This window comes from Micromys minutus (assembly GCF_963924665.1).
Source record: "Micromys minutus genome assembly, chromosome: 17".
Classification (NCBI taxonomy): domain Eukaryota; kingdom Metazoa; phylum Chordata; class Mammalia; order Rodentia; family Muridae; genus Micromys; species Micromys minutus.
This window is the reverse complement of record NC_137952.1, coordinates 11,415,981-11,434,535: the sequence shown is the minus strand read 5'-3', so window position 1 is coordinate 11,434,535 and position 18,555 is coordinate 11,415,981. Positions and strand designations below refer to the sequence as shown.

The 18,555-nt window shown below is 43.5% G+C and overlaps 1 protein-coding gene across 1 annotated transcript in view; it reads right to left on the bottom strand.

Moving 5' to 3' along the window:
* Window positions 1-18,555, bottom strand: part of PAMR1 (peptidase domain containing associated with muscle regeneration 1) — an 89,508-nt gene that overhangs the window by 29,146 nt on the left and 41,807 nt on the right. Inside the window, exons 4-6 of the mRNA XM_080931662.1 lie at window positions 6,424-6,538; window positions 4,609-4,826; window positions 759-866 (exon numbers count right to left, since the gene is read on the bottom strand). Coding sequence (XP_080787788.1) covers window positions 759-866; window positions 4,609-4,826; window positions 6,424-6,538 — 441 coding nt within the window. The remainder of the gene's footprint in view (window positions 1-758; window positions 867-4,608; window positions 4,827-6,423; window positions 6,539-18,555) is intronic.

Here is an 18,555-nt window from a genome sequence, read left to right as displayed (position 1 = left end):
TCTCTCCTCTGGCAAAAACTCAAATCTAATATCAAAAGGGAACTGTTTGCAGCCCCATCCCTTATTTTTGTGTACATCATATTTTCAAGTTGGTTTCTTCTGGTTTACATTATTTGGAGGGCCCCAGGTAACTGGGGACTGTTATTACTCTGCTTTTGTCTGTCCATAAAACCCAAAGATCTAGTGATTGAACTGTCAGGCCAAGACATGCCACCAGGATTTAAACTGTACCTCCGTAGAAAGACATGTGCTTTGCATGCATGAAACCTGGATTCAGGCTCTAGCATGCAAATCAAGAGAAAGGCATGAGGAGGGAAAAGGAAAGAGAGGAAGGAGGATGAATGTGGCTTATGGGGCTGGGAGGGTGGCTCTGTGGTTGGACTGCTTGCTCTACAGGCATGATGACATGAACTTAGCATCCATTTATTTAAAAGTCTCCATGACAGTGCACATCTACAGGGCCAGCACTCTGAGAAGCAAACAGGAAGATGGCCATGTTGTCTAGCCGTAGTAGCCAATCAGTGAGTCCCAGAGTCAATGGAGAAAATTGAGAGGGATAGAGGAAAATACCCAACATCCCTGGTCACACGTGTGCAGAAGCACACACAAACACCATGATGGTGACTACCACCCAGCCACCCATGTGATGTTTCATCTCAGGCACACCACTGAAGACACCAAACACCCACAGTGCTGTGAGCCCCCAACTCTCTTTGCATCCCACTAACACCTTTAATCCTACCAATAAGCATACTCACGGTTTTCACAGCGTGGCCCAGTGTAGCCAGACAGACAGGCACACTTGAAAGACCCAGCTGTGTCAAGGAGGCATGTGCCATCGTGGAAACAAGGGGATGAGGAACACGCTGAAATAGAAGGTATCTGTCAGTGTCACCACCCAAAATGCATCCACCTCTCCAAGCCTGTAATCTAGACCAATACATTTTCCCCAACTTCTTACAATGTTTTTGTTTCTTTTACTGAATTCGTGCTGCTGCGATTTTACAATGCAAAAAAACACATAGCTATTAAATGCCAAATGATGCTGATACTATTTGATATGTCTGAAGCAGCCAAAAGTGTGCTCAAGGCATCCACATGTGGTCTGAGAAACATAAGGCAACCCACAGGAGCACTGCACCAGTGAAAGCAGCATCATGAAACGTCTCTCCCACAGGGACTCAGTAGCTTCTTCCTCTAGGTTATACAATCAGCAAACAAATGCTGGAAAAAAAGAAAATCTTCAGTGGTGTAGCTGCCTGCAAATTGCAAAGGCGGCTCCAGTGGAGCCTTTGGGAAGCAATCATCCATGCTGGCAGATGCTATCAGAGCGGCACTCACTAATGCTCCTGCAAGAACCCTAAATAACTCACTGTTTCACTAAGCCAGAACCAAATGGGATATACTTTAGACTCCCCAAGACTCAATAGATAATGGCTTAGATTTCATTTCTGCACAACTTCTTAGTTCAGTGGCCCACTGTGCGTACAAAGTTCTAACAACACACATAATATTTGCTCTTTCCAAATCTTACTGAAACTCAATCTGTGGTTTACTGAGCATCTTAGGGTGTAGGTTCCTGTTAAGGCGATACATAATTGGACATGAGATAGGCAGAAAAGGTCTAGGAACAGAAAGTGGAAGCAGGATGAGGAGATAGAGATAGAGATAGAAATAGAGATATAGATAGATAGATAGATAGATAGATAGATAGATAGATAGATAGATAGAGAGAAAGAGAGAGAGAGAGAGAGAGAGAGAGAGAGAGAGAGAGTGGATTTCAGGGAGGAACAAATATAGAGGCAGATGTTTTTGTCTCTCTTGGTGCATCTCTTCATATACAAGGTTGTTATAAATGTTTTATAAGGAATAGAATTGTACAAGATCATTTGACTTAGAAAGGTTAGCAAACTATACTATATCTATTGGATCAGGGTAGTTTTGTGTGTTCTTTGATGTGACTACTTGAGTTCAAAGGATGTAGTGGCAGAACACATAAAGCATACCACAGAGTTGGGATGTGTGTGTCTAAAGTTTGGCAACAACACACTAAGGGGAAGTGAGTGAGAACAACATGACAGGGCGGTCATATGCACCTGGGACAGAAACAACAAGGGCGGTGGAGAGAAGCACACCAGAATTCATAGAGGCTGTGTAAGGCCACCAATTTAGAGAGCCCCCAAGTACCAGATGGACCTGAGCAGGAATCAGCAAAGTGCGGGTTGAAAGGTTAAAACAATTTTAATATGTACTGCAACATTAGGGACTTTTTTTTCTGCAAAAGCCAATGAGAAACATTAGTGTATGTGTTAGCCATCATTCCTGATTAATTTTTGCTTTGTATAAGAATTGTTTCCTTTGACCTGGTTCAGTGAAGAAGTAATAAGGGCCCTGGAGAAATACAGAGATACACAGGACTTCCTATTTACAAAATCAAGGCTTTAGAAAGAAAAAATAGACAATGATTTCAACCTGAAGCATAATGTAGCTAGTTTACTGTGGACAAGAGAAGAGCTGCAGGACAGTCAACAAAAGGAAAAAAACAGAGCTCAATGGGGAAAGAGAAGGGTAGCAGAGGAGAGAGAATTTGATGATGCAGAGCCTGCAGGATTTTGAAGTGTGGGTTTGGGACCTGTGAGCTTAGCCAGAGGGAATAACTGAAGGATCAGCACATAGTTGGGAGTGCTTGAGGACAGGAGGTGGTACTATCTGCTGTTGGCCAATGCTCCTCAGAGGTGAAAGATGCTTCTTCAGTCACAGGGCCATAGACTAATGAGCTGCTACTTTCCACACTGACTACCTCAACAGCCAGCTCTGGCTGCTTGTTCCAAATACCCACAGATGCCTCCTGCTTGTCTTTTCAGTCTATTCTGAGGGGCTATTACTGAATGGGGGGTCTAGCCACAGGCTGACCATCCTCCACTCTGGCAATAAAGCATATTTCCCTGCAGAGCACCATGGGACATAGCATGGGAGGAAGCCAGACACTTGGACAATCAGGTACAACTGTGCAAAGCTGCTGTGAGAACCACCTTTAAGGAAGGGAAGACTGGGCAGCCAGGATGCTGACCTTGGTGGAAGGGCATGGCTGAAGGACCTCTAATCCTAACCCCTCACCTTCTCTTTCCCTGAGACTCTCACAGTAGATATCCCTCCCAAGGCCTTCTGGGTAACCAGACTGCCACTTTCTATTAGTCTCCTATTCTCACTCAGTAGCTTTGAAAAATGACCTTAAAGCAGAAGCTTGTTGTGGAAAACGTGAGCAATTCAGACTCACAACAGGAAGAGCTGAAGCTATACCTTAGGTTCAGTGTTTTGTCCCAGAAGGTCAAATCCTATCTCAAGACAGGACCAGATGGGAGCAGAAAGAACAGGATCGAAGTTGATCTTGCAGTAATCAGTAAATGATATTTAGTACTGTAGTTTAAGCCTTTTTTTTTTCTGAGCCTGGAGAGATGACTTAGAGGCTCAGAGAACTCGTTGCTCTTCCAGAGGACCCAGGGTCAATTTCTAGCACCCATGTGGCAGTTCACAACTGTCTGTCACTCCATCCCAGGTGATCTGATGCCCTCTGTGAGCACCAGGAACAAATGCTGTACACACGTGTTCAGACCAAACACCCGTACACGTAAAATAAGTAACTTTTTAAAATTTTAAAGATTTATCGATGTATTTTATGTATATGAGTATGCTGTCTCTGTCTTTAGACACATCAAAAGAAGACATCGAATCCCATTATATTACAGATGGTTGTGAGCCCTTACGTGGTTCTTGGGAATTGAACTCAGGACCTCTGGAAGAGCTCTCAGTGCTCTTAGCCACTGAGCTATCTCTCCAGCCCCAAATAAATATTTTTAAATCTTTACTTTTTGACAATTCCGCACATAGACATGATATATTTTGATTATGTTTGCACCCCCATCAGCCTTTCATGCCCCCTCCTAGTCTTACTAAACCCCTTTCTACTTTCCTGTCTTGTTGTGTTCATTTTTGTGACCTTCTGAGTTTAATTAGGATTTCCTGAACACAAGTGGGAGTTATTACCGGAGCATGGCCTGGTACTTACAGTTTTTGATACCTGTTTACAGACTCCTGGTTTAGGAAGTAACTGCATATTTAAATTGTACGAGCTTTTTCCTCTAGAATTTCTTTACAGATCAGCCTATCTTTTTGTTGCTGTTGTTATTTCTTAGAAAACTGAGACTCAAAAAGGCAGAAGAATCTTTCCAAAGTCATGAAGCTCGCATCACAATGCTTCCACAAGTGATTTCTTCACATGATTGTTAAAGTCCAAAGCTTTAATTAAGAAAAAAAAAAAATCCTAGGCTCCACCGTTATACCTGTGGGTTCCCAGTATATAACACAGCCCTTCTGAGCTCCGGCCATCTCTTCTACATGAAGGAGGCATAATTCCTGGTTCTAGTTTTGGATGAGCTTTGATGAAGAAATAAAAGAAAAGTCCTTATCATTCCTCTTTTGTCCTCACTTTGTGAGCTGCTTCTGAGAGTTGGGCATCCTAACTTTGAAATAAAGACGAACAAGAAGACATAGAAAGGTGCTTTTATAAAGCAAGCCATCCACAGCTAAATTTGTCTCTGTGCTCTTTACCTGTGATCTCCTCAAAGACAGCATGGAAGCCATCGAAGTTCTTGGAGCCATCAGAATGGAAAAGGACATGGAGTGAAGAGCCAGTGCTCCTGATGGGAGCTGGCCTCTCGTTGCCACAGAAACGCTTGATAATGGGGCTGTCCCTGTTATCCCCATCACGGACCTCAACGTAGTCATATTGGCACATGTAGTCAAACTCCAGGCTCAACATGCCAAACCTGCATGGGAAAAGGATGATAGAAGGAGCAGGTGGGCCCAGGTCTATCCTGGAGGTGAGTTCAAGGTCAGATGATGGCTTCACAGAGATACTCAATATAGAAAAGAGATGATAAAGAAAGAGACATGTCACAGGTGCCAAATAAACTGGATAAGAGTAGAAATTAACTCTAGTGGAGAAAAAGAAAAGTCTACCATCAAGTAAGGCCTTTCTGAAAACCTGATTTTTGAGCCAAGATTCAAGTATTGCAAAAGAGTCAGACTCATGACGGTCATGAGCAAGTGTGGTCCAGGGAGGAGAATCTCTGGGTGTAGACGTCCTGGTGGCAGGAACGAGTGTTGCATGGATGAGGACCTGAAAAAACGTCAAGACTACTGCAAGGCTGTGAGTGAAGGAACAGTGCTGAGGCCAACCATGAGAGCCAGAGTTTTATCCTGCATTCTGGGGAGACCCAGTTTCCTTGGGTATCTAGTAGTTGGGCACTGGCAGGTTTCAACAAGAGTGTGATGGCTAGATTTCCACTGTATAAAGACCATGGTAGCCCTATGTGGAGGGAAATGGTAGCATTGGTCAAAGTAGAAGCAAGAAGACTAGGCAGGATCCAGGATCCATCACCAGGAGAATTGGTGATGCTTGTGGTAAAATTGTGACAGTGGACACAAAGGTTTGTGGGTAGCCTTGAGATTATTTTATGGCCAGGGAGACAGACTTCCATAGCCGTGTGGCTCTGGTGGGGTGCTGGAAATAGAGTGTTGGGGATGAGCTTTGCGGAAAGCATTCTACATATGTCCCCAAATGTCTTCACTGTTTCAGCTGTCCCTGGCCAGGAGGCCCATATTTAAATAAGAGAAAAGAGCTCCCATGATTCAGTGCTTCTCTGGAACTCCTGAATAGCTGACACATTTCTAGATCTTATATTTTATTCTAGGAGAAGTTTATTTTTGTGCCCTGAGTCTTGGAGACACCCTCGGAGGCTCTGAAATAACCATTTGTCTTGGTCCCTGAACTACTGAAATATTAACTTGTGGCATTTAGCACCTCTTGCTCATCTCCACAGATCCAGTTCAGAACCCATTAAACAGGAAGACTATGGGCTCTCACTGGCTCCTTGGACCAGCTTTCCTCTAGGAAACCCCAATCACTGAACCTTGTTTCCAAGCACAAGTCCTCCAGCTGAGGAGGCACCAGATACCAAGTATTTGGTTCTAGAGAGGATTTAGAAAGGGATCTAGCTTGCTTCTCCCTTTCAGTGATTGGTACCACATTGCTCCTATGATGGGCAGGAAGACATCTAAGAAGCTAGATAGCATGAATTGGTTCACTTGGAAAATACTGAAAGCTCATAACTCAGAGGACCAGGGGTTTTAACCTCCTCCACCTTCCCTCACCACTTGTTAGAGAAGAACAACATCCTCAGATATGCTATGAGTGATAGAATCATCCACTCCCCTGGGAAGGAAAAAAAGAAGTGCTTCTAGGAGGCAGAATGGAGGAGAATGATGTCTGTGTCTTATCCCTGGTCACTGGGTCACAGGACTTTCCAGCCTACCAGTGTCCTTATAGGCTCGTATGCTTTATATTTGGGTCCAGCTTCTTACCTCAGCTGGATGATAAACCCAGGACTGGCATGAATGGTCCATTCACAGTGAGCATTTAAGGGATAGCTCTCCAACAAGATCTGACCCTTTGAAGCTCGAAGAACCTGGCCACATCCTGAAAAGAGAAAAAAAATATTGACACACAGATAATGAGGTCAACAGAAAAACTGTGGGAGAAGTATGTTTTAGTCACATTTATCAAAGGACACTAAAGGTCAACAAATGAAAGGACAAAAGGAAGGAGAATGTTAATAGGTCTTAGTCAAGAAGATTTACATAATTTAACCCATTCATTCCACTTAATCATATGGGATAGGTGGCACCATTCCAGTTTTTCAGTCTCACCACTGAGAGACTAAGGCTGAGCTACACCTGATGTAAAGTCCACACACAGGATCTGCTGCCTCCCCGTGACTCCACTCATTCTCCTGTTACCTCCACATGAGACCCAGACTGCCCCACATCACCTCTGTCCCCTTCCCACATGGTTAGACCATATATGTGTTTCCATGCTCTGTGACCAGTTGTGAATCCGTTCTGTGACAAACTATGTTATAAATTCTTCTTTAATGCCTAACACTGGAAAGGACAAATGATCTTCCACCAAGGAAACCAGATTAATGATTTTCACTTTTTCCTCACCTCCAAGTTCACTTGTTCAAGCTCTCATTAAGTCTAACTACTAAAAATGCAAACTATAGATAAAAAGCAAGTTCCTGGCTAGAGCCAGAAGCATCCCACTGCCTGCTTCCCTGGTCCCATAAACTTCTTCAAAAGGTAGCACTAAGGTTTAGAAGTCCCTAACAGAGGAGTTCTTCCAGTTCCATGTTAACATAGTGTTAAAATGCACCCTGTTTTTGAAAGTTGGTTTGTGATAAACATTTTCAGTTGACTTTATAGAAAAAAAAATCACATGAATAATATAAATAAATGGTTTTCTTCATCTGATCTTGGCAAATTGTGACTCAATGAGCCAAATGGAATCTATTTCCTGTTGCTATAAATGAAGTCTCATAGGGCTGGGTGTGGGTGTGCACACCTGTAATCTCAGTACCCAAGGAGACTGAGGCAAGAAGAATGTACATTTAAGGATAGCCTAAGTTTCAAAGCAAAACATCATAAAAGGCAACACATTTTCTTGCCCACAACCATGTTCATCCACTGGTATATTGTATTTGGTTCTTTGGCCAAATTCACAATAGTAGCAGAGTTGAGAAGTCATGAGCTATAGTCGGATCTCAACAAATGAAAATACTATCTAGACTCCCATAGGAAAAAGTTATTTACTCCAGTTCTAGACAGAGATCAAAATCTAGAAACTAGATATACAGTAGGTCCATTCCAGAGCCAATCCTCTGAAAAGCGACTAAGAAAAATGGTAACATCAGTAGGTGTTATCCATGGCCATATGACAGTAGAAATGTATCCTAGGAAAAGAGCCTAAACCCTGCTTTTGTCAAGGATGAGGCCCAAGGCTTTTGTGAATGACTAAGATGTCTAATTTGTCTCTTCACTGAGATGTGTAGCACTACCTTGCTCTACCATAAAAAGTGGTAGACTCCTGAGAAGGCCCAGTCTCCTCCAAGCCGTCCTGCATGTATCTTTAACACCCAGCATTCTATTCTCCCCATAGCTGCCAGATGTGTCTTCACCATCTTAAATTATGATAATAATGATAATGATGATGATGATGATGATGATGATGATGATGATGATAATAATAATAATAATAATAATAATAATAATAAACTACTCATATGGTTGTACTCTTGGTTTAAGCTGACCAAGGGCCATCCCCTGTGGGAGCATCTTCTCATGTGTTGTATAGCATTGAAACGTCCTGTCTGGAAAGAAAAGGATGATAAGTCAAATGAAAAAAAGGGAAGCATGTATGATGCAAGAAGTTAACGAAACTTACAAGGCTGAGGATGCTCCAGAAATTTACAAGGCCCCTTATAAAAGCACTAACAATTGCTGAGCAGAGGACACTCTCCAATGAGTGAAGCTGCCTATAACTTGTGCAGCATGTGGTTGCCTACTCTAGGACCTTTATTTATTTTATATTTAATTTTAATTTTATTTTTATGATGCAGCTGTCTTTGAGTCAGTTATCCGCATTCCTATAAATAATTCCACATATGTACTCCTCCCGTAAGTAACCCAGGCAAACTCACTGACTCATCCATGACCTGTCTGGAGTGGACAGACATTTGTTCACATCTCCCCAGGGAAAATCACACAACACAGTGACGTCACAGCCTTGCCTTGATGACTGTGTAATGTCACCTCTTAATCACAGCCATCTGCCTGCCCGTTCGGCGCCAATCACACTAACCTTCCTAATGTCTGGCCTTGAGCTTGCTTCAAGTTCAACCTAAGAAGATCATGGTCTCCCTCCTTCTGCCCAGTAGCCTCAGCTGTCACTTATTCAACAAGCCTCTTTTCAGTTACCCATGGAGACACCTGCCCCCTGTCCTACAGTCCAACTTCACTATGTTTTGTCTTCATTATAACACACATCACAACGTTGAAATTTTTGGCTTCTCTTTCCATCACATGGTGCTGAATACTGTGGGTAAGAGGGTAATGCTCCCAAGCTCTGATGGCCAACAGAGGACCCTGCAAGGCTCTCAGTGAGGACAGAACTGTCCCTTGAGACTCAGCTTCAGCTTTACTAGCTGTGCAGCTTTGGATAGGTTACTTCACCTCTGCAAACCTCAGTCAACCCCAGTCCCGTGTAAATAAAGTATACTTAGGCTGTATGGTTCCTGAGGCTTCAGGCAGATTATGCGTGAAAGTGGTAACAGAAAAAAAAAAATCAGTGAAAATCAGCGGTTGCTACTGAGTGGCGGAACAGGGATTTGGATGTGGATCTGTAATTGTCTTGAATGAGACATTGCTCTACCTTAGGGACTTTCTGATCTAAGCCTCTGTCACTGCATCAGGAAGCAGAAAGACCTTTCCTCCTCTTCCAGAGTCCCACACGTGAAGTGTCTCCCACCCGAAGCACACATTCTTCCTGCACACCTCACTCTCTCGCCCACATCTGCCCATCTGTTACAAGACTAAGGAAGTGCTACGTGCTACCCTGGGTGTGAGAGACAAAATAGAAGCTTCCCTCCCTGTACAGCCTCAGCCCTCTAGAGCCTGGCAGCTTCCTAGCCTAGGTGTTAAGTCTCAGCTCCCCCTACAAATCTCCTGCTGGGAGCCCCCCAGTCCCTGGAGGAGAAGCAGCTTGAAGGCTGCCAGCCTGTTTCTGGTTGCATCCTTCCTCCTTTCTCTGTGTGGAAGCTGGAGTCAGACAGCCTGTGTCTGAAGGTCCTCTCATCTTGGTCTCCTTCATGAAGCTAGGAAGCTCCAGGGTTTCATGCAGACTCTGGACTGCTTGGAGCCCCCAGTCCCACCCAGGGTAGGCTGGACCACTAATGTCTGCCCTAGAGTTGGCCTCCAGAGGTAGCCAGCATTGCAAAACATATGCAGGGGCTGGGCTTTTCAGCCTGCTCTTCCCTCTTACTCTGAAGGGGAGGGACTATTTGGCTTCAAGAGGAGGAAATTTCCAGCCACCCAAAGACAAAGAGGCCAATTTCTGAAAATGTGCTTGGAGAAGGGGCACTGGGCAGAAAGGAAGAGACCCACTCTCTCCTCTATTAGGGGCTCCCTCTGCTCTTTCCCACTTCTGCCTCTCCTCTGGAGGTGGCTGATCTGGGTGCAGAGACAAACTAATACACCTCTCTGCCCAGGACAGAACAGTGAATAGAGCCAGAGTCCCTGCCAAGGAAGTGCCACTGGCCAACCAGGCAGGTGGTCCTGAGTTAAAAGACCAGAGCAGGCTCAGGGCCCAGAAGATGTGCTTAAGTTCCCTAATGATGTTTTACAGTGCATCGTGTGTGTGTGTGTGTGTGTGTGTGTGTGTGTGTGTGTGTGTATACCTGTGTCTGTGTGTAGGTGTCTCTGTGTGTATGTCTCTGTCTCTCTCTTTTTCTCTCTGTCTCTCTGTGTGAAGGTGTCTATGTGTGTATCTCTGTTTCTCTTTCTGTATTTCTGTCTCCGTTTCTCTGTGTGTGTGTGTATGTGTACGTCTCTGTCTCTGTTTCTCTGTATTTTTCTTTCTTTGTCTCTCTGTCTCTCTCTGTCTCTGTTTCTCTGTCTCTCTCTGTTTCTCTGTATTTCTCTCTTTGTCTCTCTGTCTCTCTCTGGTTCTCTCTGTGTATTTCTCTCTGTCTCTCTCTTTGTCTTTATGTCTCTCTGTGTATTTCTCTCTGTCTCTGTCTGTATCTGCCTGTGTGTGTATCTGTTTCTCTCTCTGTATTTCTCTCTGTCTCTGTCTCTCTCTTTGTCTCTCTGTCTCTCTCTCTGTTTCTCTGTCTGTGTCTGTGCGTGTTGTGTGTATGTGTGTGTGCATGCTTGTTTGTGTGTGTGTGTGTGTGTGTGTGTGTGTGTGTGTGTGTCTAGACCATGCCCCAATTCTTCCAAACCCTGGACTCACCTCTGTTCTGCTGCAGCCCAACATGAACAGAACAGGCAGACAGACAGACAGACCTTTGCTTCCGTTTACAGAGTTAAAAGGAAGTCTTTCTCAAATTCCAAACTAGTGAGAGAACTGGAAGGTTCTCACAGAAACGAGCACCTCCAACACTCACACATGTCTCATCATCGCCGGCATTGGGGGTGGGGTAGCAAGAGAGACACACGCTTCTGAGAAGTGGTTTGATTTTGTTATTTTTCATCTTCCCTCTTGGGGAAGCAGGTACTCTTTCAACTGAGCTCTAACTCCAGTCCAGCACAGCACCCGCTTCCTATAGATGCTCTGTAAATGACAATCATTTTGTTCTTTCTATTGAGCCCTGTGTGGGTCACAGACACACTCTTAGTGTAAGATTCCCAGGGAAGCTCAGGTTCTGCCCTATAGTTCAGATCCTATAGAGCCAAATGATGACACTGCCTATAACCCAGCAGACTCAGTGGGTCCACAGTTGACAGAGACAAGGCCTAATGGTGGTATGCTAATTTACCAGCACCCTAGGTCAGGGGCAGAAAAGCCTGAGCCCTCTGTGTGACTCCAGTTATCCCACCATCACCTTCTAGGTCCTCAGACGGTCCCTCAGAGCCGTGACCTCGGCTGTGAGAAAGGTAGCACCGGTTCTGGTGCCAGGCTTCTGCACTCATATATGGGTCCACTCACAGCTCCCTGAGCACATCAGTGTTCCTGTCTATAAAATGGTTCTAATGAGGACCATAGAGCAGGCTAAAGGAGACTGAGCATGGTGTTTAGAACAGCACCTCTTCAGCACAACACAGCAAGGAGCAGGAGAAGGCACTGAGTTGAGTGGAACTCTTGTCTTCACCAGGGACACTAGACCTTCCAAGCTGGGATTTGGCCTAAAAAAGCAGCCAGCCTGGCACTTTATGAAGACTGCTGATCGAATTATTTCTGTACTTAATAGCACAGCTTTGCGAGGGCAGGGACATTGCCTTGTTCACCTCTTTGTAAGTATCAAGCTGAAGCTCCATGAACTGTTAACCAAATGGGTGACTATATCAAATAATTCAATAGGTCGCTGCCAAATCAAAGCATTTCAAAGCCCTGTCTCCCTAGACCACATGTGTCATGCCTTTAGTTAAAAATAACTGTTGAGCAAAAAACATATATACCACTCTGAGGCAGCAGATATTTCCACTCTGAAACTTCAAGGGTCCTCTCCAAAAATGCACACTATCAGCTTGCTAATCCAGCCAAAAAGATAGGAACTGGAGGGGGTTGAAAAGAAAGCTGGATTGACTGTATTCCACCCCCATTATTCTATTTTGCCACCTCCACTAGGTCCCTCCCTCAATCTACTTCTTGCATATATATATATATATATATATATATATATATATATATATATATATATATATCACAGTGAAACTAGTATTTTTTACAACTAATATATACTAATAAAAATTAACATAGATGATTTTGTATATATTGTCTCTATACTTTATTTTGGCTGATATTTTTCATTTTCTTTTTATTAGATACTCTGTATTAACATTTGAGATGTTATCCCTTTCCTTTCACCCTGCTTCAATTCCCCCTCCCCCTCCATTTGCCTTTACAAAGGCGCACTCCCTCCTGATCCCCCTCTCCACCCCTTTGCCTTGGCATTCCCCTAAACCTGGAAAACATGCCCTCCCTGGACAAAAAGCCTCTTCTCACACTGATGCCAGACACTGGTATCTTCAGCTACATATGCAACTGGATCAACAGGTCTCTCAAAGTGCACACAAAGGTTGGTGTTTTAGTCCATGAGAGTTTTGGAGGGTTTTGTTGGTTGATAATGTTGTTATCTTCCCATGAGGTTGCAACCTCTTTCAGCTCCCTTAGGTCCTTTCTTTAGCAACCTCATTGGGGTCCCCTAATTCAGACCAATGGTTAGCTGCAAGCATGCTCAGCTGTATCTATATGACTCTAACATAGTCGCTGAGGGGGCATCTCTACTGGTTCCTGCCAATAAGTCTTCTTGGGATCAGCTATAGTGCTTGGATTTAGTGGCTGCATATATAGTGGATCCCAAGGTGAGGTGGCTTCTAAGTGATCTTTTCTTCAATCCTTGCTCCTATATTTGACCTTGCATTTCCTTCCGTGGGTGTTTTGTTCTCCCTTCTAAGAAATACTAAGACATCCCCATTTTGGCCTTCCTTTTTTTTTTTTTTTTTTTTTTTTTTTAGCTTTATAATGTCTATGAATTTTTTCTTGGGTATTCAGAGCTTTCTGGGGCTAGTATCCGCCTTATCAGTGGGAGCATACCATGTGTGTTCTTTTGTGACTGGGTTACCTCACTCAGGATGATAGTCTCTAGTTCCATCCATTTATTTTGGCTGACTTTTGTTAGCCTATTTTTAATTATCTGATTCTTCCTTCTCCTTGATTTCTTGACCTTTTTTTGTTGTTAATTTCAAATATGGTGTTCATAGTTCTTGCATGTTTGCTTTGTTCTTTAATTTTTTAAATCTCAATTGACATTTCTCATGTTTATTCATAAGAACCATATTTTCTTATAGATCCTTTAATATAATTTATTTAAAGTTATTCACAGTTCTGATCTGGAAGTTCCACAACTAGATTATCTAGAAACTATTTCATTTGGCTAATTGTTCTCTTTACTGTGGTTTTGTTTGTTTTACAACAGTAAAACACAAAAGGTCCATCACTTCTTTCAAGCAGGAATTCGATCACCTTTATTAGCTATGTAAGATGAAGATTGTTTAGCTTAACTTGATCAGGTCGGGAGTTAGTGTCTGGGTCAGGACTAAGGCTAGAATCCCACCAGAGAGCATTTGAAATCCAAGCACCAGAAGCCCTATAAAATCTCCTCTTTCTGACTCGCACCACTTTCTAGACTACAAAACTAAGACACTGTGGAAGTAAGAGGTCGTGAGACCACAGGGTTGTGAACTTGCAATGGCAACATCCTTTAGAGATCTGCTGTCTCACCTAACTCTGCTCAACTAGCAGAACTCTGTTTCAGAAAACAGACAGCTTGTATTTGCTTTAGATTTCTGCTCCAACGTGCTGGCTTGTTGGATCACCAAAAGCCTGGCTTCTGGTTTTTCTCTGGAAGACATGGCAACCTAAGGGAGAAAGATTCCTTTGGCTTACAGTTCCACGTTGCAGAGCATCATAACAGAAAAGTCACAGTGCGGGGGCTTGGGGCAGCTATTCACATCCACAGACAAAACCAGAGAAAAGCTACTCATACACACACGCTTGCTTGCTAGCTTTCTCCTCTCTTATATTGTTCAGGATCCACTGCCTAAAGAATGGTACCACCCATGATAGGCTGGTCTTCCTATGCTACTTAACAATCAAGGCAATCTTTCACAGATGTGCCTATAAGCCAATCTGATCTAGATACATTCTCTTTAAGACTTTGTCCCCTGGATGATTCTAAGGTGTATCAAGTGGATAGTTAAAACTAATCAGCATAATCATTAACTATGTATTGAGTATTTATTATTTCTTAAACTAAGGGATTTATAGGCAGCATATGATTTGACTGTTTTACACACACACACACACACACACACACACACACACACACACACACACAAATTCTCTAAGGACCATTCTTGTTTTGTCTCTATTCATAAAAGAGAAATCATGATTTCCAATTTTGTAAGGTTCAAGTCCAGGCTGTTAGACATTTCACAATGCCCTCCTCACTGTAAACCCAACTGCACATTGTTCTTTCCCTAAAGTCAGGACACAGATGATCTGGTTTTCAATGAGTGATCCCTGAAGTGGAAACTCAAGGGTTCTTTAGAGACTCAGGTTTGTTGGGTCATGTTTTGCTGGGGCAAACACGTGGAGTGTTTTCCTGAAGTGGACAGAGGTGTGAAAGGCAAAGGCAGACTTGTGAAACAGACACAGGATGCTCTTCTAAAGCAAGCCTGTGTAAAGACACTGGATGAAGGATTCTTTGCTAACAACATGCAAGTATTGGTTCGCCTGACATTTATAGTTGAATTCCATTTGTTAGGAATCCGATGATTCGGGCTAATTGGATGTACATGCTAAGGCAAGACATGTGATGTTTGGAGGGTATAAATAGGACTCCACGGAGTGATGGGACAGAACTTGGCTTGCTAGTACAGCTAGCTGTGTAATGCTTGTGGGTCTTCGATGATCTTCGCTTCCCCAAGTGAGGTACAGACAAGAATTTCTGGTGTTCTGGCTGGTCCCTACTGCTGACTCAAGCCAAGGCTGAGGCCTGGCTGTCTCAGGTCATGTCACCGCTGTTGCTAACCCAACTCAACTGAACCAGACTGCTGGTGTTTGTGGGAGGTGTTTGTGAATGGACCAAGCTGCTGCCGCCTGCCAGCCTGTAAACTGATGGGAGTTGCTCCAAAGAACCTTTCTAAATAGGTCCACTTCCCCCGTATCCTTTCTTTTCTACTACCTGGTAGGTGGTGGGCTACAAGAGAGATTAAAGCATTTAACAACCATCATTAAAAATAAGATTTGAAAAAATTAAAGTTACAGATCCCTGTCTCCCTTGTCTCTGTTCCTGGCTCCCACCCAACCCTTCTTTCTTCCTCTGATCCTTCCCATCTCAATTTTTCTTAATCTTATCTGAATATGGCTCATGCATTCACCTGCACACACATCATCTCAGATATTCTAGCTCTCAAACATTTTGGGGCATGGCTCACAGCCAAGTCTTCTGTTCCTCTGACTTTGTCCAAAACACAAGTAAGAAGATAAACGTATTAGGGGAACATAATCTCTCCCCATAAATCCTCTCATATGGGTTGCTTTCCTAACCTCCTTAGATCCCCAGTATCCTTCAGAGGTTGAAGCCTTGGGATCCATGTAGTTTTGGCTACAATATCACACAGTAATATCCTCAGGGCTTCAGGTCTTCCTGAAGCTCACATGTGTGGGTGAGCAAGGAGCAGGCTGGGGGTCAAGTTAAGTAAATACCATTCTAAGATGAAACTAGATCCATGTCCCTTGTCCTGTATAAAAATCAACACAAAATGGATTTAAGATCTTAATGTAGAACCTGAATACTCTGAATGTATTAGGGAAAGTAGGGAAATGATTCAAGACACAGGAATAGGCAAAGACTTTCTGAATAAGACTTAAGTCAACTGAGGAAATGACAGTTGAGAAACAGCACCTTGTGAGATTACAGATTCTTGCACAGCAAAGTATGCATATGATCAAATGGGAAAGGATTCACAGAATTGTAGGAAAATCGTCAGTAGCTCCATATCTGAGATAAGATTAATATGTAGAATATACAAGGAACTAAAAAAATTAAACAGCAAGAAACTGAACAATGCAGTCAATAAATGGGCTAATGAAATGGACAGTGTGCAAAAGATAAAACAAAAAGAGCCAACAAACACGTGAAAAACTGTTTGAGTCTATTGGCCACCAAAGAAATATAAGTTGAAACTATATTAGGATTCCATCACCTCCCAATTAGAATGGCAGCCACAAAAAAAAAAAAAAAAAAAAAAAAAAAAAAAAAAAAAAAAAAAAAAAAACAAAACAAAACAAAACAAAACAAAACAAAACAAAAAACCCTCAATGAATATTGGCAAGGGTGTGAGTAAAATGGAACCCTTATACACTACTGGAGGGGAAATAAGCAAATCCAATTATTATAAAGTTTCCTCAAAAAATATCAAGCTAGAACCACATGACCCAATCCTATCACTCCTGGGTGCTGCCCTGAAGGACTCCAAGACAACAAGAACTGCCGTGTATTGCAGCACTACCCACTTGCACACTGCTGTGTATTGCAGCACTACCCACTTGCACACTGCCGTGTATTGCAGCACTACCCACAGTGTCTGTGTTATGAAACCAGCCTACATGTCTAAGAACGTGGCAATGGATAAACAAGTGTGGCCTATATACATGGCATGTTTCAGCCCTAGAGAAGAACGAAGTCATATTTGCAAGAAAATGGATACAGTTGGAGGTGATGATGTTAAGCAAAGTAGGCCAGTCTGATAAAGACAAACATATGCTTTCTCTAACACGTGCTTGGTTCCTACATTTCATATAAATATATAAAAGTCATGCACATACATGGAAGTAGAAAGGAAAGGAGGCTAATGGAAGATGGAGGTGAGAAAGAGGGGGGGCTGTGGAGAAAATATGTTCACTGTATAAATATCGACTGTGTACAATTGTCCTTAGGTAACATGGTACTATATACAGTGAATACATACAATAAAAATTAAATTTAAAAGAAGAACCAAAACATCTGACCTCCTCCCATCCCCCACCCCCTCCCAAAAAAATCCCATTCCAGAAACCAGCCCTGGAGGTCATTAGGATGGTTCTACTTAGGAAGCCATCTTCTTTCATGTGGCTTCAGGTGTCACTGTGAGGAATGACTGTGGTGGAGGTGGGGAAGGTGGCAGAGCCGTGCATGCACCGTGGAGCAAGACAACACTGGAGTTGCAATGACAGCGGCAGGTGTGAAACAGGGCGGGGTTGACAGTGGACCAGGTCGCTGCCCAGTGGGGCCTGCAGGATGGCATACAGAAGCCTGGAGCTTTCACAGATGCAGACTCGGGCCTGGGGCATGCCACCCAGCTGCAGGATCTCCCTAGCTCTAAGCAGTGATGGAGGCCCAAGGTGAAGAATGGTTCACTTTCTGGGTTCGACCTCCTCCGGGGGTCAAGTGTGGGTTCTACGGCATCCAGGGGCCATGCCTATGTTCAATGCTGTCACTAGAAACCACAAGGAAGCCTATGATCTCAGCTCCAGATCAAAGAGCAAGGAAGCTACGTTGGCAGTGATGATGATGGCTACGGGCACACAATTAAAGAAGAGGGATATGGAGGGCTTCCGGGATATGGAGGGCTTCCGGGATATGGAGGGCTTCCGGGATATGGAGGGCTTCCGGGATATGGAGGGCTTCCGGGATATGGAGGGCTTCCAGGATATGGAGGGCTTCCGGGATATAGAGGGCTTTCAGGATATGAAGGGCTTCCGGGACAACCACTACTCTGACGCCAATACCTTCCCCAAAACATGGCAGACTAAAAAGAAAGCCACCAAGAGAGCTTTTTAAAATGTGATAGGGATGCTGGAGAGTTGCTCCCCACAATCATAGCTTCTGGTTGAGGGACAGGCGGAAAGGTCTCGGCTTTCTTTATGGAGTAGGCCCCTGGGATATTGATAAGGGTATGGACAACACAAATTGGACTTGATTTTTGTTGCTACTGCTGTTGGGAGTAGTTACAATGGGGGACAGATGGACAGACATGGAAGGACTGGGAAGCGAGTGTGGTTGGGGACTATGATGTGAAATTCTCAAAGAATCAGCAAAGAAGCCAACTTTCCAGTCTAAGGAGCTCTGGTAACATCCTTGCTCTTGACATTAGATACCAGGCCTCCAATAGGTGGCACTTAGTCACAGCCCTGATGCCCCCACTGAAAGAAACCCGAGTCACAGAGAAGCGGCTGGTTTCAGGACCTGGGGGAGAAGTGCTTGTGGAGCGGAAATGCTTCCAACTGAAAAAGGAAGGGATACTCAAAAAAAAAAAAAAAAAAAAAAAAAAAAAAAAAAAAAAAAGTGTGTGGAGATGGTTTTAAAATCCTTCACGTGCCAAATTTTAGGT